Source organism: Cryptotermes secundus, unplaced genomic scaffold, assembly GCF_002891405.2.
Source record: "Cryptotermes secundus unplaced genomic scaffold, Csec_1.0 scaffold1044, whole genome shotgun sequence".
Lineage (NCBI taxonomy): Eukaryota > Metazoa > Arthropoda > Insecta > Blattodea > Kalotermitidae > Cryptotermes > Cryptotermes secundus.
Window position 1 is genome coordinate 1785778 of NW_019738363.1, and position 27794 is coordinate 1813571.

General features: G+C 41.6%; 1 protein-coding gene across 5 annotated transcripts in view; it reads left to right on the plus strand.

The window, feature by feature from the left end:
- LOC111870974 (complexin) overlaps positions 1 to 27794 on the plus strand; it is a 765449-nt gene that overhangs the window by 714919 nt on the left and 22736 nt on the right. For all 5 annotated transcript variants that reach the window (XM_023863668.2, XM_023863666.2, XM_023863670.2 and 2 more), the window contains one exon: positions 18187 to 18347. In XM_023863668.2, the coding sequence (XP_023719436.1) occupies positions 18187 to 18347 (161 nt within the window). The remainder of the gene's footprint in view (positions 1 to 18186; positions 18348 to 27794) is intronic.

The window sequence follows — 27794 nt, forward strand, 5'->3', positions numbered from 1 at the left end:
TACATCGTAGAGAAATCCCGTGGAAGCTATAAGCTACCATTTTTGCCTTTCATTAAATGTTATATGTTTTAACACATGGTCTTCTGGTTTATGATACCGTGCAGTCTTGTAAGCGGATTCCGACTTAGTTTATTTACCATTTATACGTGCCTGGATCGGCCTTCTTTTCCTCATTCCCTCCCACAGGTCCAACTGATCACGTTCCTTCCAACCTGCGATTCCTTACGCTGCTTACCTCAAACTGAAGCTGGAGGCATTATGTCCCTCCGAAGCGTCTGTATCCTTCTATAGCACTACGTGACGTCACACCCCAGAAGACCACAGTGAGAATATGGAGTTGGCGTTACTGAAACCGACAAACTTGAGCCCTCTGCAGAGTCAGAATGTTTTTGGTTCTCAACACGGCTTCGTCTTATCTTTCAAAGAAGACGTCTCCCTTTCCCCTACTTATTGAGAGTCGTGTGTCTTGCCTGAGGATGTGCGTTTTGGAGGAATCCGCTCTGTGGTTTCCTCAGCTCACCTGTCACCTGAAAGGTGTGTGTTTTCATGAAACATAGCTCTGTGGTGTGGAGCAGATTTGCTTAGCGTTAATATATCTTACTTGTATTAAAAAGAATGCTAGAGACAAGACAAGAGAGAGAGGCTGATGTGAAGCAGAAGTGTGCATGAACACATTTCCCAAACGTGTTATTTGCTGCTACATCTCGTCCTCAATGATGTCTAGTTCTTGCAAAGATCTGCTTTCCCAAAGTTAGTCGCATTTACCCCTTATACACGTATTTCAATGCTTACTATATGGACACAAAACTCTGCTTTCTGCTCACACCGTGGTTTTTTATGCTTATTATGCTTATTTACAATCTACATCATTACAGAGCATTAAGTAAATGTGGTGTAGGTGGTTGGCTTGCAAGGGAAACATCCAGTGATGCTTCTCCTACTTGCAGTCTATTTCATTGATTGGTGATGTCTTGGGGGCCATGTTCTGTTCAGTCTTCTTGTCACTGGACCGTTGGTCTATAGCTCTTCTATTAGTTCGTTGTCATGGTTTACAGTTTGGTTTTTGTACCTTTCAGCCATTCTTAGTATTTCATTTTTGACGAAGGGTTCACCGGTGTTTGTATGTTTGGTAAGTTCCTCACCGTAAACAGCGACTGTTTCCCTACACAGCATTAAGCGGTTCGGCTTTGTAATGGAGAGGTAATGTGTTTCCTGCGTAGAGTGGACTGAATTTTTAAATATTAGTTAGGAGAAATTATACCTGTACTTTCTCAGCCGAGACAGTAAAATATGGCCATGAGTTCCGTGGGACTCGGAATCAAGGATCAATATACTGCCGAGGACCAGCAGAAATTTAGCAATCAATTAGTATTCAAATCGTTAAAGATACTATGAATAGAATAAAAAATATTTCATTATAAGGTAAAGGTACAGCTGCCCCTTTATTTAATTAAGAATTGAGGCATGAAGATGTGTGGGAGTGGAGGTATGGCTCCATGCATTCCTAAGTCTGCAACTATGTGGAAGTGAGTGGTCACACCGCGGCCGCATTAACCTCGGCGGATAATAGGCTCAGTAAATATCCCAGAGGCGGTCTGGACGCTGTGAAGAGGAGATATGTCATTTATCCTGCCGGGAATTGAACCCAGATTCCTCGATCGTAGAGGCGATAATCTAGTCACTACACTTACTCGGCCATCCTGGCGGTATACCAATAATAAAATAATACTGTCATCTGGGATGTGACGCCGTGTTGTCTGGTAGAAATATACCGGAAAATGTGTTGCCTCCGTCTTCGGGGTTGAAGTGTTACGGCGAGCAAATAGCAAGGAACAGGCGCAGTGTTTTGTTCTCCTTGCTGACGGTTTTCCAGAAAAGTCGGTAAAATACTATCAGATTACACGACGTCACAGAAAGCAGAGCTCTTCGTAGCTACAGCCTTAAGAACCTCATATATAATTGGAAAATATTTATTTAAATTTAAACCAGCATCGAACGTGCTCACTGAGTTTCTGAAATTGTAAAGTTCACATTTCCTCCAAACTGTCACAGAAAAAAAAAAGAACTCCATGGCTTTAGCCCGTAAGCGAACTATACCGACCGAGCGACCGCCGCTTGTCGGCGAAATCACCAGTTTAGGGATAGAGGGTGTCGCGTTGCCAGCACAAGGAATCCGCACGGCCGTTAATTTTCGGCTTTCTAGACCGGAGCCGCTACTTTTCCATTCAAGTAGCTCCTCAGTTATCAGATTGCCACAGAACACTACGAAATATATACTGATGGTTTCATAGGTCTCCTCTTGTGTTCCGTGTTTAGCTGTTGGATCTGTGTTTAGGCTTACTCGTACATCTGCGAAATATCGACGTAGGATTACTCTCTTGTGTGTCAGTGATGACTGAAACTGAAGTTGTTTCTATCTGAGTTAACAAATTAACCACAATGCAAGAAGTTTCAAACACGATGAAACTCGAAACTAAGCCGCACGGTTTTCAATGAATATGTCTCGTTTTCCTCCATCTTGCAGAGAATATTCTGTGTACATGCATAAAGTTCAATTCTCCGTGCTAATGAATTCAATTTAAACTCTATTATATCCTTATTTATCTTACGCTGCGCAACAAAATTGAGTGACGCGCCATGGGAAATACAAGGAGTGGGAATTTACAGTTTACGATGTTTATTTTAGGGCTAGCAGTCTGCAAGAAACAGGCCATGTGAGAAGGAAGCTCTGTGTAGCCAGTGTACCCAATTAATGGGTTTTGAAATGTAGTATTTAAAATTCTGACGCCGTGTAGTTTCGTTAAGTACTAACTTCTGGGAGAAATCTTCCTGCACTGAAGATGGAAATGGCAGTTGCTTCTGTAACGTACGTGTGAATTGGATGTCTATCTTAAGGAAAAGGAGATGCATGCTTCCGAAGGAATGATCCAGGACACAATGTCAGTGTTGCCAACGTTGGCTCGCTCTTTTCATAAGACATTACTGTATTTCGAAAAGGATTTTGTGGCCACAAAAGGGGTGTAAGAAATTTCGCTTTTAAAAGATTAAGAATCTGTCAACTTTTATAGAAGACGAAATTCTAAGAATCTCTTTCATATTTCAATATTTTCTGTGTTCTAGTTTCCAGTGCATTGGCTGCTTACACTCTGTGTGTACCTTGCAAGAAAGTTCCAGAAACTTTCAGGTTAACCTTTCTCTTTCTGCTGTAAATATAGATTGATCTCTGACATTAAAGTGGACTCATAACTTTTGACAGTCACTCCAACATAACTGTCACGATTCTGTTGGATAGGCTAGACTGTCAGTGACTGACACACCGCCTTAAGTGGGCCGGTCCTATTAATATGGGTACACCATCGATTTATTTCGTTTTAACTTGATGGGGATGCAACTGCCCGATATGGATGGAATAACAACGACAAGAACGTTAAGATTTGAATTTATTGCAAAATGAACGCACGAAGTTTGCAGTTAGTAACAGGAAGCTTCAGTTCCTAAACTGCTCGTCATGCGTAAGTTTCTGTGCTTAACTAAGCACAACACCATGAAGATGTATGGCGGCGTAGAAGTATAGTTCCAAGCATTCGTAGCCTGTCCACGATGTGGAGGTGAGTGATTTCGTCACATAGCTTCCGGTAGCCATTGTGTAGATAGGAGGCTGGGTAAGTGCAGACATCATTTACCCTGTTGCCCCAACCGTAGCCCAGTCACGGTGCTGAACGAGCTATCCGACCTCATCTAGCTCAGTGGCCCTTCTGTAAGATATGAGTTGCAGGAAATCCCCTTATTAATTCAGGGGAGGGAAACATGTGAACTCAAGGAGCAGACCGTAACATAGTATTGCACTGTCAAAGGTAAAAAGGTGAAGTTGTCCCTATGCTTAACTAATTAAGCACTATGCCATGAAGGCTGTTGGGGAGTGGATGTATAGGTCCACTTTTCTTGACCTCGGCACTAGTTGGAGGTGAGTGGTCAGCTTGAAGCCCCTTCCGCTTTACCCCCGGGTAAAGGTCCCCCGATACCCATTGGATAGGGGGCTGGGTGGACCCCAGAGGCGGTCTGGATGATATGGAGAAGAGAAAATTCTGACCCTTCCGGGACTCGAACTCGGACCCCTAGGTCGTCCAGCCCGTAGTTAGTCGCTATGCCGACTGAGCTACCCCGACTCACAAAATTGCAATGTTTGAAAGAAAAAGGTGTACAATAGGACAGTGAACGGAACTTATTGAAACCGAAAAGAACTGGATATTACAGTATCAGCATTCGTTTATTGGCGCAGATGTTAATACTGCATGTTTCGACCTTTCTTTAGATCATCTTCAGGCACATATGAAACAATAGTGGTAAGTTTTTGAATATGTTATTACTGTTGTTCCATGTATGCTTGGAATCGACCTAAAGAAAGTTGAGATAGACTTTCCAGGTGGACTTCCTTAGTCGACGACCAGAGAAGTAACCCCGTGGAGTAGAGTTCTTCTTGAAAAGCTGATTGTTACTCACAACAATAAATTCTTCGACATTTTTGGACCTCAAAGTTCATTACCCCGTTCGTGTCCCGACCAGATGCAAAGAACTACAGTTTTGTAAGATTAACCGTCACGCGAACAGACATTTCATAATCCCCTTTTTTAAATTTTGTGTTGTTCGGTGCACATGTTTCGAACGTAAACGCTCGTTATGAAATGACGTACAAAACTCAACCAAATATATCTAGACTCAAAGCATAATTTTTTTTAATCCATGGAAATATACGAGATATACATGAAGGCGAAGAAGATGGTGGGAAAACCAGAATGTAAGAGACCACTAGGAAGACCAGGACGTAGGTTGGTGGATAATATTAAAATAGATCTTAGAGAGATAGGATGGGATAGTATGGATTACATTGATATGGCTTAGGATAGGGACCAGTGGAGGGCTCTTGTGAACACGGTAATGAACCTTCGGGTTCCATGAAATGCCTGGAAATTCTTGAGTATCTGCACAATTTGGCAGCTTCTGAAGAAGAGCTCAATTCCATAAAGTTAGATGAGAAAATTTATAAAAATATAGATAAATTAGTAATGAATTACGTTTGGGGCTGACATAACATTACATGGATATGAGCATAAATTTGACATGTTTGTCTAAATATTAACATTCTCCTTTTGTGACATTATGAAATGTTCATAGAAATATGTTCCTTTACTTTAATTCTAATTTCTTACAAAAATTTTTTTTTTTATAATATGGAAGTGAAGTTCGTTTCTCTTTTGTCCATGAACATAATGGGTTCAGTAACGTGGCACATACAGCGTTCAGAAAATTCACGATGAAATTAATTTATTTGAGCGGTAGCAAAAGTTTTGCATTCATCAAATAAAATTTCGAAAATTCTATTCAAAAATACAAAGCGATGTCTGTCTCGGTGTCTGAACGCTGCTTGAAATATGTGATGCCTGATTGAACCTTTGATCTACCACGCAGAATTTGCCCGTTCCATTACAAAGATTCGAGATATCGAACACCCTGTGGGGGGGGGGAGATCTCTCCTTCATGAATAGACCCATTCAGACCGTTCTCTCGCGTATTGCTGATTCCGAGCTCTCTTACATTTGCCTAACTTCTCAGTCGCTTCTTTCGAAAGAAGAATACAATCTAAACAAATAATGGAGAGTTTAATCTTTTCAGCTTGTGGGTTACGACATTACATGGCCCGATTAGGCTGGTATGGCGGTAGCTCTCTACATTTGTCTCCGGTTCGAACCTCGTCACATATATACTGTCTCCATCTTCAGGGTAGAAGATGCAGGTCGTATGCTCCTGCGGAACTTTGGTGCCAGCTTACCAAATTATATTCCATACCGTAACTCGCAAGACCGCGCTATGTGTCCACCTCTGTGAAAACCCAATATTTGCATGTGATTAAGTAATCCCTCCCGCCCGCATTAGTGTCCGTCTGTCCGTATGTAACATCTCCGAACCTAGTGAATGGATTTCAGTGAAAATTGGTGTTGCGGTCAAAAGTTTTCGGACTGATTTAATTTTTATTCTAGCCCCAAGAATTGCTTGAGATTAGCGAATGTGAGACGCGGAAGTAGGACAGCTGTATTGGTATCAGGATTATTGTTTCCGGTAAGGGAATTCGCTACCAACAATGGTACAACAATGGCCAAACTCTTGTCCTATATATAGTGATTTGTAATTTTATTTGGGAGGTGTCCGATTCGAATGTCAGCCTCATTATCGCTGTCCTGAACAAAATTTATCTTCAGGAATGCCGTATTCTGGAATGCGGAGGCGTGTAGATATTTTGTTAAGCGACATTTCGGAGGAATTTATCGCCTCCATCTTCAAGGTATAAGAATGTATAAATTTATCTTGTTTTTATGCAGTTTGCCCAGAAAAATCTTGCAAATAAGATCGACAGGGCGTGTGCTACGCAAGGGAATATTACAAATTCTTACAGAATTCTGAAAATTTTACCTGAAAAAAAAAAGATTCCGCTTAGGAAAGCTGCCCTAGTTATGAGTAGATTATAAAATGAATTAAAGAAACAGGAGGGGGGTGTGAGTTTGGTTCATGTGGCTCAGGACAAGGACCAAAGGCCGGCTCCTGCAAACACGTGTTGTGTGAAAGGCGGGTAGTCTCTTGGCCAGGCGTGTGACCAAGGCTTCCTTCCTCCATAAGAATTCTGATCCACGTTTCGGTAGTTACTTCACTGATTTGAACCTTGGAATAGTCTTCTGTCGTGTCCTCCAAAATCCATACCCGTTTTCCATTCATAATGTCTTCCAATTTAATTCAGTGCCGTACAACCTTTGCTTCTGTATTGCAGATACGCGACAAAGGACTCACACTGCGATTGCGAAACGGAGAGTACAGTGATCGTTTATATAATATTCCAAGATAAAATATTTTTACCTCAAGGGACACTTTTCCACTGAAGAAGATACAAAGTGTGCCGAACGGATTCTGTACTCAGCACTGCAGTAAAATGTTAGGCTAGCTTTCTTTCTGTTAGCACGAGTCTCCACTTCAGACTGCTATAAAAACGAAGTTGATCGATTTACGAATTTAAGTTTTGAGTTCTGTCTTAATTCCCAAAGTTTGCTCGTCGCCATTAGCGCGGAGCTTCACAAATTTGACACTGCATAACAACGGGTACTTTAACACGGAAACCCCCTGAACTTTTAACAGACTAAAATGGCTGCACAGAAATGAGAGGCATACATCACATAGTAAGAAACAAACTCGTAAGTTGACTTGACCTCTTGGCGCTTTGTCGAGAGAGACAGAGGGACTGAGAAGCGAAGCATTTTGCCACATCCCATCTCTGTCTGCGGTTTCCACAGATAACCCGCCCACTGGTAGCCCCTGAGGGACAATTTTTTAAATCACGATGCCATTGTTCATGCGCAGTATGAACTCGGGAACCTCTGTAAGGCTATCTTGATAGAGTAAGCAGCCTTACTTACTTACTTATGGAGCTGAGCCCTTCTTGAGGAGAAGCCAAATCTGCAGCTACTCAAGAATTTCCCAGCATTTTATGGAACCCGAAGGTTCATTACCGTGTTCACAGGAGCCCTCCACTGGTGCCTATCCTGAACGCGATCAATCCAATCCATACCATCCCATCCTATCTCTGTAAGATCCATTTTAATATTATCCACCCACCTATGTCTTGGTCTTCCTACTGGTTTCTCTCCTCCTGGTTTTCCCACCAAAATCTTATATAATTATTTGCTTGCTTTCTTATTTAATTATATCTTACTGGCTCAGTGGATGGGATACTGTCACTGTAACGGAAGACATTGCGGTAAGGACAGCCATGTTTTCTCATCAGACATTCTCTTGAATTATTTCTGTTTAAATGGAGGCCAGTTTCTACAAATACAATTCTGAGCATCCGCCCAATATGGCCGCAGTCCCGCCGGTTCACAAATAGTGCATATTTCACGAAGAAGGTGGGGGGGGATGGGGAGACACTGGAGCCTCGTCAGTATTGACAACAGTCAGGCATCAGCCGATCTCTCTTGCCTCAGCGCAAGAGTGTCTCATGAAGCTACAGTGCAGTTCTGTACCCTTTGAAATTTCGCCACTTCCCTTCTGTAGTTATTGTTGTCGCAGGTGACAGTTACACGTTATACCCCTTGAGGGGCACTTCGAAATCAGAAATTCGCTGAAACAAAGTCAGTGTGATAGGATAAGCAGGATATAGTTGCGAATTATATCTTTTCGGCAGACGTGAACATTGTAATCACTGCCATTTATTGGCTCTTATCATAACTAACTGAGATTAATTTCAGATTTAGATACTATTGAAATGACGTAAGGAGAAGCGTCAAGGGAAAGTTTCTCCTGAAACTCGACGGCTGGCCCTGAAGATGGAGGAACAGGTTCATACGAAACAGTGCTACATATCCGTCAAAGTGCACTGCATCACGATCCGGAAGATATGAATCGCATCTCCATTAAAACTGTAGCTTCCCTAGCGAATGGCCTTCTGCTTCAGGTATTGGCCGCCAGGTACAGGCAGTGAAGAGGAAGTGATTTTAGACACACTCACGGAAGCTAACTCGATTGGGCAAGTTCTTTTTCTTCTCTTGAGATTGGCCACTAACTGACCTATTGTACTAGCCCCAGGTGATAGATTATGAGCGTGAAGCAGTCGATGGAATGGATAATTGGCAGAGGAAACCGAAGTACTCGGAGAAAACCTGCCCCAGTGCCACTTTGTCCACCACAAATTCCACATGACGTGACCTGACCTGGGGTTCAACCCAGTGGAAGCCGGTAACTAACTGCCTGAGCTGTGGTGCGGCCTGTATGAGAAGTTACACGCACACTTCTGGGCTACAAAAATACTGCTTGAGAGAAGTTAGCCCTTTTATCCGTGTTACAAGATTGTGCGTCAGAGTTTCACGGTTACCGACATAGCCAGAGAAGCTGACCACCATTTTATGGCACCTGAAGATGTATGACAGTGCTCACTAGATCGCGGCCTAAACAAATCGGGCGGAACCTGAGCTGCTTGGCTGGGGATCGCTTCTTCACGTCTTGTGTTTGCAACACACAGTTCACTTTACGCCCATGTATCCAAATGGATCTTCTCCATTCTGGGATGTCACGCCATTTTGTCTGGCAGAAGTTTACAAACATTTTAAAGGAATGTATTGCCTCCATCCTCAGGGTCAAATGGTGAGGCAAGAAAGCAGCAGTATTGCTCTTTCAGCTTGTTGCTTTCTTCATCTATACTCAAACCCTGAAGATGGAATTTCGATAAATTTCTACCAGGCTACACGCAGTAACATCCCATAAAATTGTGCTCTTCATAATCATAGTCGTGAGAAAACTCGCATGAAGTTTTCAGACCAAACCGCTGAAAACATTTTTCATATCATGCATGCTGCATGTCCCATTCATCACACGAAATGGTTCAGAGCACTGGTTCACTATATCCCGCTCTTACCCGAGGAAGTTTTGTCTGTCGGCGAACAGACAGGCAAACTCATATAGCTCGGGACGGATGCTTATGTCTGACCTGAATGACTGACAGCCTGCCTAATAATTAATACATTTCTTCTTCTAACATGACCTACTCCCAGACTGCCTAATCTCATATGCTTAGCTAGATAAAACACAGAATTTTATTTATATTCGATGCTCCATTAAAGATGATGCACACTGAAAGCGTGCGACAGAAAGCTATTGTGTAGCAAGGCTCACTGTTTACCACGTTTTACAGGAGAGTCGAATTTTGTAGATTTGTAAAAGCGTAAAATTGTAATATTCAATTCTTATTACTATTTGTCTGCAATCGGTGAAGACACGGCAGGCTGAGGAGACTTAGTGCGTGCTACAGTGAACTGTAGAGCATGTGAATTAGCAATAGCGCTGTAGTTACTTGCAGTTACGATCTGTAAGTGTTCAGTAAATCCAGTTACCAATCGAAACCCCGTCTATAGTCACTCATGCACGTGAGAATGAAATGGAGCCAATATCACCATACCGGAAGTCCCGTTGAACACACTGGATTTCTTCTGGAGTGAGACTGCATACTCAAGGCGTGACGTACCCTCACAGATGTTTTAGGCAAAGTACTCATTTTCCCTTTATATTCAAGGTTTCCTTTTGTTCTCAAATGACTGCATATGTACATTTCCCCAGCAACCCTAAATTCACATGCACATTGGCCAAAAACAAGCTGTAGCAGAAATTTTGTAGATATTCTAGCAGATCCGATGGGTTTGAACGAGACATGTCGCTTGTTGGCACAGAAATTCTTAATAAAATTTAGCCTGAAGAATGCTGTCGCTCGCGGATTTCTTATACCCTAGAGATGGAGGCGATACGTTACTCCGAAACGTCGGTTAAAAAATATCTACGCGGCGCCACATCCCAGCAGGCGGCATTCTTAATAGTCACTGCCGTGAAAAACTCAAATCTTACAAAATCTAGCCTATTCGGATCTCCAGCTTAAATAATATGTAATTCCCTTCTGGCTGGAAGATTGTTTTGCCTATAGGCGTTCCACTGCGTGGACTCTTCGTGATCTTCAACTAGAGTTCTTGCACAGCGCGTCTCTTGAAGGCGAACCTTCATGCCAGTCGCTAGTTCCTCTTCTTCTGAAATGAGTTGCAGTTTATCCGTCTCTCTTCAGGCAACGTTCCACCCCTTTTTCCTGTAATGGACTTTTATAAATAATTCATTTTGATGCACTGGGAATGGCGTTTAGTGGTACTTCAAATTTCCATCAATATTTAGCAAATGTTTTTATTCTTTTCTTTCTTACCTTCTCGTTTCTTTCGTTCTCTTTTTCTTTTGCACTCATTCCTCCTGGTACGGACTGGACTGCTGAAAAATACGAGTTCGGTTTCCGGCACGGGCCAGAAATTCCTCCCTTCTGCACAGCGTCCAGAGATACTCTGGAAAACACGCGACCTCATGAAATGGGTATCAGTGGTGTTAACACGAGAATAAAGGCACCGGAGCGTGAAGCTTGCTACTGACTTCCACTTACCGCTGGGGTTAAGAATGTGGAGCTGTACATGTATATCCCCCTGCGTCTTCATGGCGTGGTAAATACATTCTCTGTTCTATATCTCATACTTCCTTCTTGTCCTTCCTTGTGTCTCTCTCTATGTTCCTCTTTTCTTTCTGCCTGCTGTTCCATTGTATATTCCTTTTCCTGCATTTCTGTCCTATCATTCTTCATTTTTAGTCTTAATTTTCATCTGTGTTCACATACATATTTGCACTTTATGCACCTTTTTATTTTTCTCCTTTCCCTCCACTTTCCTTTAGTTTTGCCCTTTCTGAAATTTGTCACTTTTTCTATTGTTCTTTCTCCCTCCTCTCCGTCCCGTCTACCCAAGCTGCTGAGTGTCTCTTCCTCCACAGTGAGATATGGCGTAAAGCACTGGCTTCCCTTCAAGTTAGCAGAGACTTCGTCACAATCTCGTCCTTCACTTGTACGGAGAACAATTTCGTTTTCAATTTCTTAGTTTTTGAAATCGAAGCGCTATAGTTTTTTATCGATTATATTTATCAATATTTCACAAATGCAGGAAAGTAAACAGGTTATCTCTCACAATTTGAGAATTACAATTACTCGTAATCAAATCTTAATACCGTCACGTGTATGTGTGACTACAGACGGGGTTTAGATTGGTAATTGGACTTATTGTTTACAACACAGCAAGTCACGAATAAACACGGACAGTACTAAGAATCTCCTTTCATCAGATAGACAGGCGGCACAGGATCAGTCACCTCCAAGAAAGACAATAGGAGAATTGACACGAACCTGCATGGTTTGTAATAACTCTATCTTAAACAACAAAGTGTTTAAGAAACTTTAAAAAAAAATTAATACCAGGAAGGCTGCTGTGACTGTGAAAAGTTGAACATTATGTACATTGTGTATGTGTATGTATATAAATTAACACCTGTTGTAATAGTACTTTCCGAAAAAAGTATTGGTGCCCTCTGAGGATGATCCATAGCGATCGAAACATGTAAGGGTGATGAGTTTTCAAATGATAAAACTTAAATAGTCACACTGGACGGTGTTATCTTGTCTTTGTGATGGTATAAATAGTAACCGCTGTGCTTTAAATGGTTAAAATACCACACTATTAGCGTTTGTCAAATATTAGTATGGTTGGTACCGACCGAGTTTCGAATTAGGTACATCATAGCAGGAAACCGTAGTTCAGTTCTATAGCCGTGGTGTTCCGAGATGCGAGACAGTCGTGTTATCGCGTGGGCTGCCTCTCTTTGGGTTTCGTGGTTTCGTAATTAGATATATGAAGGACTTGTTGTGTGATTGGTCAGGTTGAGCGTTTGAGTCCCTGCAGGCCGATGGCCCCAAGCCCTGGCCCAGGCATTCAGCTTCGTTTTCATATCGTCGGTACAGGCTCGGATACGCGATACGCAGATACAACTGTACGCTTTCGAAATAACAAAATTGTTTCCGGGTTTTATCAATTTGCAAATATTGTTCTCATGTACATGTGATGGAGCGCTAAGTCGGCGTCACTACTAGTCTGCTAGCTGGACGACCTTGGAATTTGGGTTCAATTTCCGGCAGAAGCAAAATACTTTTCTTTCCAACGCGACGAAGCTGGTTCTAGGATGTTTTCTAGTCTCTTAACCCATTATCCAGCGGTTCCCGGTAGTAAAGCGGCCGGGGCGTGAACCTGGCCACTGACCTCCATCAAGTGCCCAGTTTACGTATGTATGGAACCAAAAAACCCGTCATCCGTACGTCATCTTGATGTTGGCATAATGAGATACAGGGACAAATTTACTTTTCAATTTCCCCGTATAACAATAAGCTACTGTGAGAGTGTGTTTCCGATACGTCCAGCTGCTCACTGCTTTAAGTATGTCAGTGAACCTTCGAGTTGCATAGATCATTAAATTTATTGATTTGTCATTTTTTTAAAATGATGGCATGTTCCCTAGTGGTCATGGTACATTTCCGCTAGATTGTATGTAGTCTGATATATGGGTAACATCTTTTCGAAGAAAAAAGTCTGCCCTGAAAATGGAGGCAATATTTCCCTCCGAAACGTTGGTAGCAACTTAACATATTACACAGTATCATGAATCAGAAGTCTACAGTACTAGTAGTAATTTCTTGTAATTACAGTCAGTTTATTTACCCTGTCCTCGGTCTAAACGCTTATTATGTTCAGCGTTATAACAGGTTACTGTTCTGTTTTATATTTCCAGTCTACGACACGCTCGTGATGACTGGTGTAAAGTGTCAAGGGCTAGGAGGAGCGATTTGTTCTCCCTGATGTTGCTACACATGAAAGATATACAATGAAGGGTTTGGTATCAAAACGATGCATCTCGTTCGTAACATGGAAACTGTTGCCTTTCGCTGCGTTTATTATAACTGCATTCGAAACTGCATCGAGCTCTTTTCACTTGACACGAATTTGCTTCCAACAAATAATTTATTTTTTCCCTGTGTTTAAACAGTCACCATGGCCTAAATATGTATGAGGGCGTGACTATGTAACTCCACGCACTCTTAGCCTTTTTACGCCCTAGTTGGATGAAAAGCGTCGCGTTCCGGTCGTATTACCCCCAGGAAATAATCCCAAGTACCGACCAGATACGAGGTTTAGAAGGGCCCAGAGCCGGTCTGGACACTGTGGAGAAGGGAACAATTTCTGGGTGTGTCGAGAATCGAATCATGTTCCCCTGTTATCCTCCCCATAGAGTAGCCACTGTATCACTGGTCCATCTCGGCTTCATCAGAAACTGATCCACTTATCCTTAAATACTAAACAACAAATATCACCTTGTGGAAATCCAGTTAATTATCCATTTCTGTTTGATTCCATTGCGTTTCTGACAGCCGTTATGTCCCCTTACAGTTCCCCTTTAAACACTATAGGTTATTTGTAGTTCTCTGCTTCCTTCCTGCTTGTCTTAACCTTCGCCCTTGAAAATTGAGGCAATATATTCCTCCGAAACATCTTTGATTTTTATCGAAATACACGGCGTTATGCCTCGGAAGACAGAAATCTTTGTGGACACCGCTGTAAGAACCTCTGCTTGTAGTTGCCTCATCCATTTGCTCAGTCGTCTGACGTTGCTATGATACAGTTATGTTATTTTTATGCTGTGCTTTGTTACGCAGAAAAAAAATATTGGATATATCACGATGGTCATAAGGCTCAAAATTGCATCATTCATTGCTGTCAGCATCAGTCCATGAAGGAAGTAAGTACTTATGCATATGAAAAGGCGAGGAAGCTGAAAGAAAATATCACGTGAAAATCATAATGATGTTGGAGAATACCTCGAAACAGCATATATTAATACAGTAATAAAATATTTCGAAGGAAGCGGCTAGAATACACAGAGAGACAGCTCGAAACCCAAACTTGTAAGATGCACGAGAAATACCTAAATAAGCGGAAGGGCGAAACATTCCAGAGACGGCATGAAAAATATGGAGGAGCAGTTTCGATTTCTTTAAGCGATATTGGCCCTTGTGTTCATTTTTCACTGTTTACATCGGAGGGATTTGTAAGATTAATTGCTCTCAATTTCCATGTATGCCTGACATGATTTGAAATTCCTATATGAATTTTCTATCTTTGCCAACGCTCTGCAGTGAAAACACACTCTGTTCATTTTTAGTATCAGTGTTACCAATATAACTCTTCACTGACAACAAACAGTCACATTGATTTACCATACTCTGTGTATGTATAATGTGGAATGTAAATTGATAACATTAAATCAGTAAGACAATGAGGAAACTACGATCTGGTCTACACTTTCGAGGTTTACTGATCATGTAAGTTAGGCTGTGCACTCCATCTGCTATGAGAACGAGGGTCCGTCATCTTCAGTACGTGAGGCGAACCTTACAGCCTCATTACAAGCTGACAGATTGCGTTTTCAGTTCTCATACAGCGGTAGGAAAATAAGACGTATTTACAAGGTCTCTTTCTCGCCCTGATACATAGAATAGATGGATTTTTGTAGGGACTACAACGTGTGACTTTCTCTCAGACTTTTCCCTATAGATTTCGTTCTCCAGACATATAGGCCTCCTAGGTCCCCTGATTTATGCAAGAAATATTCTGGTCCCAATGATCATTAGGAAGTATTCACACCTATATTCCTCCAGTTCTCCTTCTATGCTGTTGTACAGTTTTTTGTAAAATTTAGATTCGAGGGTATTCTCGGATCCTGTTGAAANAACGGTTTTTGTAAAATTTAGATTCGAGGGTATTCTCGGATCCTGTTGAAATGAACTTACGTGGGAGCCCGATGACGAAAAATACGTCTTTCAGTTTCCTGTTGATGGGAGTTAGGACAATTCCATTTTCAAAAAAAAAAAAGTCCCTCTGTGTGTGTCTGTATGTGTAATGTGCTTGACACGCACAGGTCGCAACCGAATAGCATCAACATCTCGATTCAAAGTAACTGAATTACTTCCCAGATTCTTCCGCAGGCTGTTCTCACTTCCGTGGAGGACGTAATGCGCATAGCCATAGAAAGAGTTTGGATTAAATGTTTATATTTATTACACTTCTGCACTCAACTCGTAACTGCAAGTGATTATAACACTTGCTGATTTCCTCAGTAGAAATCACTAGGACACACTGGGTTTTCTCAACCTTCATTTGGTGTATCCTGGCAACGTATCTCTGAAAGTCTCACTGTATCTACAGCCCGCATAAATTCTTCAAATCGCAAACTAATTCCCTTCTTACAGTCTCTTCTCCATCATCTTTGACTGCCATCTCAAGAGACACCCTCAATTGTTATTCTCTCAGGTGGCCTGAGATCCTCGCTGTGCCGCCTCGTGACCACTCCTCTATTGTTATAAAGGTGAGTTTCCCTCATCATATAGAAACTGCAGTTCTTTTATTGTTGAGTGAGTGTTAATTTCCGCGGGAACCCGTTTAAAGATCCGTTGCTTAGTAATGAACTATTCCGGCTTTCAGGCGTCATGTCACAATATTTTAAATAATTATTTAGATCTCGGAAATCGCCCATAGAGTAGGTCGTGATCCCCAAGGGAATATTCACCCACAGATTGTAAATCAAGTGATACGGTAAATAAGGCTAGAGAGGAAGCCTTGATCCCTCCTATGAAGTATGAGTTCATGTAAAAACACTTCCTTTAAAGGCTAAATAAACCAAGTCACTTCTGTCTTTGAGACATTACTAAAGAATCTTGCATTTAAACCCCCGTGATAACAAGATGATCAGCCTCAAATTGAGATAAGTCGATTTGAATTATTTCTGCTAAGTGTTTACAGGTTCTGTTGGTCAGTACTCTCTTCCCTGTGCTCCTTTTGTGCATCTGTTGCTTCAAGGGACTATCAGGAGATGTCCCGCTGTTTGGGAAAATGAAGATCCATTGGTGTGCTCACAGTAATTTTTTTCTTCCTAAATTCGCATAGTGGGGGGTGGAGTCCAGTTGGGTCCACTCGTCACGGCGGCCACTGATTGGTCTGTTGTACCTGTTCCGGGTGATTATGACGATGGAGAATTTGGTGGAAAGAAGATTGGCAGGGGAAACCGAAGTACTCGGGGAAAACCTGCCCCAGCGCCACTTTGTCCCCCACAAATCCCACTTGACGAGACCCGGGATCGAACCCAGGCCGCCGCTTGGAAGCCAGCGACTAACCGCTTGAGCTATGGCGCGGCTTATACTCACAGTAGCTCGCCACCGAAATTGATTCTGAGCGAGATTAATCCACTTGGGATTACTGAATTTTGGGACGTTGGCCATTAACGACGACGGTCAAAACCAGAAACTCCGCAATACATTGCCAGGGCCCTTTGGGGGCGAGGGACAGTCCCAGTTTAAACCCTTTCGTCCTTCTTCGTCGGATTCGTTTTGATCTATCCTCAAATCTACGCTCAAGACGTGACTTCATTATATAGTACCATTCTTTCTACATGTCCCTCCACCTCATTCTCCTTTATTCAGTCATCACCATGTTAATATTAGCTGAAGACTGCGAATTATGAATCTTTTCGTTTCTCCGTTGTTAATTCCTCTATTCTAAATCATTCCCGAGCAGTCGGTTCGCATTTTCCGTATGTTTTTCTTAAGGCGAGAGTTGCATGCTGCGTTCGAGGGTTCCACATCGGTGGTTATGAAGAGTACTGTCTTCTGGGGTGTGACGCCGTGTAGTCTGGTTGAACGTCTGCAAGGCTGCACGGCGTCACTTCCCAGAAAATATAAATTTTCGTGAGAGATCAAGTTTCACGCCCACATAAAGCTACAGCATCACAAATCACCAGTATTTTAATGCCAGGTCACTCTGAATATCAAGACCTGAATCCTGTTTTCCTAAGCCAGTGTAATGGATCGCAACTGAAGACAGAATAAATTCGCGCATCCGTTGAAAACTGTACTGCTCCGCGCAGTCTTAGTGCCCTTCATATGCGGCAACTTCTTCGGCACGGTTGTGTGGCAGGTAGTCTAAACACTATCCGACAGGCGTTTGTACAGAATAATGCTGGGGGTTTGTTCTGTCGAAAGTGACGAGTTTGGCCATTGGTTTAAACATATATATGTGTAGCTACTGCCACGAATTTGTCTCTCTTCTTCTTCTTCTTCTTCTTCAATATTCTGTTTATCTTTCCGCATATTATCGATGTCTGTATAGGCGTCTTAGCATTACTTGCAGCATGGGAAGTGTCACAGCGCAAGCGCCAGAAGTGGGCACAAACATACTGCACAGGCTTCTTCATATAGAGAGCGTATCATAATTTTCCTGAAGAAAGCACCTTTGGAGTTTTATTCACGGAGATAATTTATATAAATTGCTGAAACGTTATTCAAAATCAGTGCAGCATTTTTCAAGAAAATAATTTTATAAGCAGGGGCTACTATGAATGGCTCACATTTTTGGAGCTCCAGTATTCATATTCAGCGCACACTGAACTGCGGTGGAAAAACTCTTAAATACCGAATGTTAATAAAATCGGTCCAACCGTTCTGGCGCTAGCGAGGCGCACAGCTGTACGTAAAGACATACGACAGACTGCATTCCAAAACAAGATTATATGCGCTGCAAATATGTAAATATGTCAAAATCAATATTTAGATTTTGTGGGCTTCACGGTCCTTTCAACTGATAATTTTACGGGGAAGTGAAACTGTCGGTGCACGAGCACCCGATGATGACGCCCCTCCTGTTGCAGGTGCGGTGGGAGGCGATGATGACGGTGATGACAAGGAGAAGGAGGAGGAGGCCGAGAGAGAGCGGCAAGAGGCCATCAGAGAGGCCGAAGAGAGGCGGAAAGAGAAACACCGGAAAATGGAGGAGGAACGTGAGAAGATGAGGCAGGAGATCAGGGATAAGGTAAGTGAGTTCCATGGGTGTGAGTCTGGTCGCGAGATGGCAGTGTATGCAGCACACTGACTGAGACGGGCCGACTTCTTATGAGAAAAGTGACAAATAATGTTTAAAAATAAAAGTTATGTAAACGCAAAAGAAAACGATGTCTTTATTTCATGGACATATAATTTTGGAAGTGCGGCTTATACGTATTCGTATTCGGACAAATATAGCGCACGAAAGTTTGTTTTACGAAATATTAAGAACATGGCCTCTGTGCGAAACTTTGAGGTCATGTCTAACAGCTTTCATCTCAAGAGAATTTCCCCTGATTTAAAATATTATAATAAACATATCCCTTTCTGGTGTGTATATTAACGTACAGTTTATTTCATATTCTCTGTGCCGATATAAGCATTTAAGTTACTTCCGCAACCTGTTTGTATCCCTCCCCATAAAATAAACACACCAGTGAATTAGTGGTTGAGCTAAATGGCGGTCAGGTAAGAAGCACGTTATGCCTACTCAGATAACATTAATCAAATAAGCTGACAACAGCAAACGTTTGGAAGTCTCTGTTTAGCCCAGCTGCTATTGGCTTGTTGGCGCTGTTTACTTGTGCTGGTTGGAGGTAATCCATCAGCGTGTCAATAAGTTCGTCCTCGTGAGCAAAACAAATTACAGGCCGTAGTGCTTAACTATTCATGGGAATGTAATTGCAGCCATTTTGAATTGGAGCGTGAGAAAAACAGATTGACGTGGTTATGAATTCTTTAAACCCGTAGGGCCCACCTTAACCCTCAATGAAGTAACGTGAGCTCTTCAAGAAAATTCTCCTACACCTCTGCCAGCTTATCGGTTTATTTTCTGAACATTTTGAAGCAGCGGCAAGCCGGGCTCGAATCCAGAACGTAACACCCTAATGACTGAAGTTTTTCCTGGCCCTGGTGAGGACAGCAATTGGAGATGGGTGCATATTCACTCGCTTATTTCAGCAAATGCTAAATGATATATCCTGTCAACGTCGTTTCTTCTTTTCTCTATTTCTTCCTTTCATTTCTTGTAAATTTTCCCTCCGTGCTTTATTCTTGCCTCTCTTTCTGCCCTCTGTTTTGCTTCTTTTTTTATGATTATGTGTATTTAGTGTAACATCCTTTCAGCAGTTATCTGAATAGATGACATTCCATCCTCATAATGCATCCATTTTGTACATATTGCCACGTGTAAGAGGGTACGCGTGACGAAAATAACGGGTTCTAGTTCAGATGTTTGGATTTATTAGCACCTTGGTTACAGGTCTCTCAGTCACACTCAGTTATAGCGCTTTTGCTGATTTACACAGTTTCCAGTTCACCGCTGCACACGCATTAGGATTGTCCGTCTTCACTAGTCGTCTCCTGGCAACGGATCTCAACACAGAAACTAGCCCTTCAAGTCACTATGATGTTTTCTTGTTATTTCGTCTTCAATCACTCTGTACTCCTCTGTCCTAATCTGTACTCAATTAATCTTCACAATTCCCTAAGGACATGCTCCATTTTCGTCCTTGTACTCTCAACTGCTGAACCCTCCTGGACTCTCTTCCGTGACGGCTTCGTATCCTTGACTCATGGCTTCTCAGCTATGAGTGACCGTAAACAACCTTCACTGTCCCCTATAAACGGACTCCATAGAAAACGCATATTATTGTAAACGTGTTTACAGTTCTGTTGCATAGCACTGGGCATAGCGTGGACCACCTTGAATACAAATCACGTGAGAGCTATCTCGCCAGTTGGCGCGTTGATTGTTACCTAGCAACGAGCTATAAACATTCGTCCTATTGTTGCGTGACCTAGCATCGGACTGTTTACCAAGAATCTGTCTTCGCGGGAACTTGTTTACCGACCCGTTGCCTAGAAATTGGTGTACATGTAAGAGTATATTTCAAAAGAATTATTAATCGAAGATCAAGTGGCACGAGACTTGTATGGCACTATCAGCTGAAGAAGACGTTGTGCTATGAATTCGGTATAGAGGGATCAACTGAGGAAGGACATGAAAGACGAGGTTAGCATAAAATTATGATGATGCTAGTGTAGAACTATCAACTGCAGACAACCGCATGCCATGAGGTTAATATAGAAATGTACAAGCGCGCCCCGCTACTGTCGTTTTGTTCCCACCGATGATCTGCAAAATATCGGAGAAAACAAGTTGTCGCGTGATACAGTGGCGCCATCTATGTGGCCGGTCGGCAGACAGCGAGTCACTGAATGACTCTATCGCGGGTTGCTGTGATGATAGTGCTGGTAGACTTATGGAAATCGCCCTCGATTGCTGTTCTAATAATATATTGCGCCCTTCTGTTTGCTTCCTTTGCCCCCCCCCCATCTCTGCAAACACTCCACTAACATATTGCTTCACCCTTCCCTATAAAACCTTACCCTCTTAGCGAAATCCTGCCCCAACCTTGGTGCTTATAAGGAAACTTTCGATACTAAGAAAACAGTTCTCGACAGACATGTGTGCTCTCCTAAACTTATGCCACCCAAGTTACGAGCTGACTTTAGGATTGGCGGGGGACAAACGTCCGCGTAGTCATTGACACAACCCCCCTCCCACAGTAAACGCCCTGAAACGAATAGCCTTAATGCATTATCCGGTCTCCATAAGCAACTCTTGAAGAAAAGTGTACAACCTCAGATGGAGCGAGTGCATGTCTGCAATAAGTGACAACTCCGGTACACAGGGCAGCGCGATGTATTGAAACGAAGAAGTTTCGGGTTCGAATATAAACCTAGAGAGCCGTAATCTTGGTTCAAAGAGGACTGGATGGGTATGGCGCATAGCACGCATTTGTTCAAGACCTGACGGAAGGAGAACACTAGGAATGCGTGCACGTGGATCAGGCTACGGTAATAAAATTGAGCTTGAAGAAATAGGACAGGCGAGTATGAATTGGATTCATCTGGCTCAGGGTAAGGATCAGTGGCAAGCTCTTGTCAATACGATAATGAACCCATGGGTTCAGTAAAGGACTCGAAGTCCTATAAACATTTGAGCAAGGATTAGCTTCTCAGGAAGGATTCAAGTACGTGTAGTTTGTTGCGATGGATATTCCACGAAAATGTCCTTGTGGAACTTCAGTCCTTCCCAGTTCATCGTGTATAATAATGTTATGACTATCCTGTGTGATGTGTCCTCGTGTATTTTGGATTATCTGTGATATAATGATCTAGGCAGCTTATCTTATCACCCTGTGCCTTCAGTTCTCTCGGTGTCTGTTGCTTATTAATGATTAATGCTTATATTCAGGAATGCGACACACGATGAAGCTGTTTTTATTGTGGAACAATATTTCTGAATCCTGAATTTCAGGACGGCTTTTACGCGGGCATGAAATTTCGATGCTCATGCTGATATTGAAATTTTCACAAATATAAACCGAAATTAATGGCCTTGGGGATTCGTTGCGCTGACCACGGGACACCCTCTGTCTGCTAAAGATGGCACTAACTTCGCCGACAAGCGGCGGTCGCTCGGTCGGTGTAGTTCGCTTGCGGACTTAAACCACGGAGTTTATTATTTTAGTAATGTGAGAGTTACAAATATTGTGCGTGATTTTATTTAAATTTAATTGAGGTATTTACCCTTTTATGCTTATCATCTACAGAGAAGTGCTTGTGGCAGAATTCGTCCTAATAACATAGAAACGCTAATCTCTGAGACCCTTTTTATAGTGATGTCACGAATAGCGGAGAGGAACGCGCTTTCTTAAGTTCGAAGTAAGTTTCGACGAGAGGAAGTTCAGATATGAGTGAGACGATAAGGGAGGCTGGGATGAAGCGGGGGTTCTGCCGGCGTAAGGGTTGGGGTACATTCGTCATGTGTCTTACTCGACGATGGTGAACCGCAGAAGTTTCTCAACTCCGTCTTGTCCAAGTGCAGGAGAGAGAGAGAGAAGAGCAAACTTTACAAAGGAAATAAGATAAACAATGTTTGTTGAAAAATTCTGCCGAAGAAAATGTCAATGTTGTTGACATAACAAGTTCCCATCTCCTAGAAAATATCCCTCGGAAAAACCGTAGGCGCCATCTAAAATCGATACATCGATTCCATATCGATATAATGATTGATTGAAGTGACATGACTGGTTTAAAGTTCCCGGTCTGCGAGCACTGGTTAACTCACAGACATGGAGGTTTACCAGATGGATTCCCCATCCACTCTGCTCCCCTGGGTTTCCAGAGGTTTTATTGAACTTCGAGATAAGCAATGAACCATTATGGATACTTAATAGGAAAAGGGGACGTTCATTTATTGGCCAAAATATGGAAGAAAACGTACTATAACTAACGCTTTGTTAGCAGAATCTGAAGGTTCAGCATCACTAGTACCGGATTTCAGCAATGGACATCATCCTGAGCCGGTTCTATCCTCAGTCACCTCTCTTAAAACTGCCGTAATGTTAATCTCACATTTATTTGTCGNGAGGTTTCCATACCAAAATTCTGTATCCAATATTATGCTGCAGCATCATGCTGCACTGTCTTCAGTTTCTTGTTCATGTTCCTCGCCGTCTTCATGGAACTTCGTCGGTATATTAATAGTCACGTATTCGTCCCTTTATTCTACAGCACTGCATGTTTCGGAGTGATAATCAAAATAATCTCAAATGCAATATTTTAGAAGCATTTTACATCAAAATGAAAAGCATAACAGCGTGGTAATTATAACCTGACGATGGCCACTTAGGCCGCAACATGTACTGCTGTATAGTGAGAAGACACAAAGACGTGTGACTATTAACATATCAACGAAATTGCACGAAGACGGCAAGAAGCGAGAACAGGAGGTTCTGTATCCAAATTGTGTGTGGTCTTACAGCATGTCAAAATCATATATTATTATTATTATTGTATAGTTTTAATGTAAGTTTGTAACCTTACATTTTATTTGCAAACTATGGATACCTGAAGATGATCTGAGGGGTCGAAACATGTCTCCGTACTATAGTACTAAATAATTATATATTATACAAGTGATTTGCCATGTTAACGGATATAAAGTAAGTTAGTATACATTTCTGTATGTGTGTGTGTGTGTGTGTGAGTGTATGTATGTATTATGTTCATGTTATTCTTCATGTTCCATTTATGTAACTGTTGTAATGTTCATTAAGGCTCACAGAAAACCGCAACATATTAACAAAATTTTCGAAGGAGCATTCTTTGCAGATGCAAGGCTAAGACTTGTTTTGTCGTTATATTTTGTATCTATATTAGCAAGTAGTTACTAGTAGAGCCAGAAGATGTTAGCAGACGCTTGCTATCGTTATGTATGTTTTATTTGTTTCTTCTCAAGTATTTACTAATAGGACCATAAGGTGACAGCTATCGCTTGTAATTATGCTTTATATATGTTCGATATGTACGTTATAAATTAGTTAGGAATAGGGCCAGAAGATGACAGCAAATGCAGTTTTTCTTTTATGTATATTAGCTATAAGTTGATAGCAGGTGATAGTAGAGTTGTCACAATTTCGGTCAGAAGATGTTAGCAATACATGGTATGGCAGTATATGCTCGATAGTCAGTATGGCACTAAGTCTAGCATAATTATGCATAAGGGTCACAAAATGTGTGTATTTAGTGTTAAAGTGGATTAAAACTGTTTTACTGATGGTACATATTTTCAGAGAAATTCGACCTTAAAGGCAGAGGAAAATGTATTTGCTCAGAAATCGTATTCTCAGTCAATTTTACGCTCAATATTTTCCGTTTGAAACTTCGATGGGCTTCCTGCTGATAAATGGTAACATTGGCGGGAGACCAGTGTGAACGTACAGTAGATAACAAATATAGATACATATGAAAAGTATAGACGTGCCAATAATTTAACAAAGAAACAGCAGAATATTCCGTTCAGATGGGAAACCAAGTCTGAAGACTCTCTCACTGCTCTTGTCATACTCTGTGAAGTGTTTTAAAGGTGTACAGACTCTTTGAGTTCAAATTGTCGCGACATGTTCACACGCACGATTGAGGAAGTTTCGCCTGTGTAAATCTTCTCGTTTAGTTGTTATATTGATAAAGCTACATCCCACTTCATCTCCCTCCAAACTGTGCTACATTTTGGCGGTGCGTCTCTTGATTTCCACAGACTCAACCCCAGTACACCACTTATATAACAAATGAGTTATAGCTTGCAGCTATATAGCATTACCAAAGCAATGTTAGACCAATGACAGAAGTGGCTAAATTCACTCATGTGTAATTCGATTGCAGCTTGGTCCACTCGGCTGTACGCGATTCAGTGGAACTTCCTGTTAGTACCAGTAACGTGATAACCAACAGATAACATTTAATGTGCTGTAAACACAGGCTATTCCACGTAAAATCAGTGAAAGAGGAGTGACTTCTCGTAACAGCAATTCGTAATAAATTTTCACGTTTTGCGTTTTGTGAAGATAGAAAGTACTTCACAAACGAGTACATTAGAATTACAGATTAATATAACATTTTTATATAACGTTTTCGAAGCGTCACTTCCTACACCTATATCGCTTTATTTCTTCACATGGGCACTTAAAATAACTAATTAACTTAATGGAGCTGGGCCCTTCTTGAGAAACCGCTAGTTGTGCAGCTACTCAAGTACTTCCATACCTTTTTCTTTAAAACACTAAAGTTCACTATCGTGTTCACAAGAGCCCTCCACTGGTCCCTATATATGCCAGATCAATCCAGTCAATGCCAAACCATCCTCTCTAAAATCCGTTTTAATATTATCCACCTACCTACGTCTTGGCCTTCCTAATGGTCTTTTTCTTTCTGGGTTTCCCACCAATATCCTATGTGCATTCTTCTTATCCCAATTCGTGCTATATGTAATGCCCTCCACATCCTACTTGACTTGATCATTCTAATTATACTTGGCGAAGAGTACAAGTTATGAAGCTCCTCATTATGCAGTTTTCTGCAACCTCCTGTCACTTCATCTCTCTTCGGTCCAAATATTATCCCTAGTACCCTGTTCTCAAACACTCTCAGTCTATGTTCCTCCCTTAATGTCAAAGACCACGTTTCACACCCATACACAACCACAGGCAAAATTATAGTGTTGTGTATTCTGAATGGTAACAAGCATTGCCCGAATTTGGTCTCCTCTTAATTTCNATGTATTCTAATTGTTACGCTTTTAGACACCAGGCTAGAGGAAAAGAGGTTCTGTACTGAATGGTAACAAGCATTGCCCGAATTTGGTCTCCTCTTAATTTCCTTCTGAATTGAATTTCGATTTGTTGCTGTCCGACCCACGTATGTTAGCTGTGCCACATTTTGGAAGGATCTGCTGGATATCCTTATGTCATGATTTTGCCCTGCATTTTGGTGACGAGACAGCAAGATATACTTAGTTTCTATATGCTTATTTCTAGACCAACCTCCTTACTAGCGTCAATTACAGTTTTTGTGGTTTTGTTTACGGTATTTATGTTTCTCCCAGTAAATTCACATCGTCAGCATATACCAGCAGCTGATGTGTCCCATTTAATTTTTGTTCCATTTGCTTTTACTGGACCTTCCTAATGGCATATTCTGAGGCAAAGTTGAAAAGTAGTGGCGATAAAGCATCTCCTTGTTTTACATCATTTTGGATAGGAACATTATCAGGCAAATATTTTCCTATACGGACTTTAGTATTCGTTTTATTTAAACATATTTTAATCAGCTTAACTAGTTTCGTGGGTACCCAAGACTCTGTCAAAATATTGTACAATACTTCCCTCCTAACTGAATCATAGGCTTTCTTTAAGCCTACGAATAGCTGATGTACTGTCTCATTGTACTCCAGTATCTGACAAATGCAGAAGATCTGATCTGTAGTTGATCTGTTACATCGGAACCCACACTGATGATCCCCAATAATTTCAACTATATAGATACTTAACCTTGAGAGAAGAATACTTGATAAAATTTTGTAAGAAGTTGATAGCGATGGATAACGAGGGATATTTAAAATAAAACACGACTATTATATATTTTATCTAATTCTTGAGTTATGTTCTTGGGTACACTTACTGTTCGCCATAAAATTATGACATAATTCATTCCGGTCCTACCAAGGGGCTGTGGAACTGAGAGATCTTGTCTGCGGTAGAAGGGAAATAGCTAAGGGAGCGACACTTATAATTGTCCTTTAGAAAAGGAATTTTTGGATTTGGCTAGGAATACATTTTCTGCAACTACTAATTTAAGCTAATTCGAATCACTGATTACACTACTACGCTCATGCTATACTCTTGTACTGGGTATCTCTGTAATTTTAATTGTATTTACTATACTTACTGTAATTATACTAAATAAGTGTAAAGGTAAGGTGAAGCTATCCCTATAACAGGCCGTGAAGGCCCATAGGGTTCTAAGGCGTCGAGGCTTCCATATTTTTTCTAGAAAATCGGCTCACAGATGGCGGTGAGGTCAGCATTACGCACCGGCCACCCTTTACCCCACAGGAATATTCCTGGTACTCATTTCTCTTAGAGGCTAAGTCGACCCCAGGGCCATAGTGAGGCTGGAAGGATTAGGTCAACTGAAAAATCCACCTCATCCGGACTCGAACCCGCGGCCTTCCGGCTTGTAGCATAGTGCCTCAACCAGTTACGCTACCGCATGCCCCCGTAAATGTATATTGTATATTTGTGATTTACTATTGTGTTTTATAATTGTATACTTACTATATTTAGTATAATTGTATATCTATGGACAGACAGCTAAGAAAATATCTTAAAATGTCACTGCCACCCAACAAAATGTGACTTCTATGTTCGTGTGCGTGTAGATTGTCGCAAATGCTTTTCCTGTTCCAAAATTCAAATTATTATTATTCTTTTCTCTTTGGAACCTGAATTATAAATTAGTAATGGTGTACTTAAAAATCCGGTTCCTACCTCACAGTAAACACACGCCGAGCTCTATATCAAAAATCTCTAGGGAAATAATCTCTGTTTACTGTGAGAATCTCGCGAGACACATAAATGCACTGTGTGGGCAAAATGAAGAGATTCATAATGTTAAACCGCGTCCCACATGTAGTTATCATTGTGATCTAAAGAGTTAAACATTCGGTGACAAGTGCCTACAGTAGTTTTCAGTTTTGTAACTGTTCCTGTGACTTGATGCTAAGGTAGTGTGGGTTTGGGGGTGGGGGGTTACGAGATGGCTTAGCAGGTCACAGGGGTATATCCAGATTACGGACACAAGTAAATGCTGGAGTACCTGAGGAAGCTGATAACAGCAGATTTACTAAAGAATGTGGAATTCAGTGAAGAAAGGACTTCCTGTTACCCTCATTTCGGTTTCGAGTGACTTTTAGAATCGACGAAAATACCATAAATCTTTGGAGGGTTCGTGAGCTTTTGCATGCTAGTCACAGATTTTGATAGAATTCCCCATCACGAGGTGCAGGAATTTAACTGTTCAGCCTTCG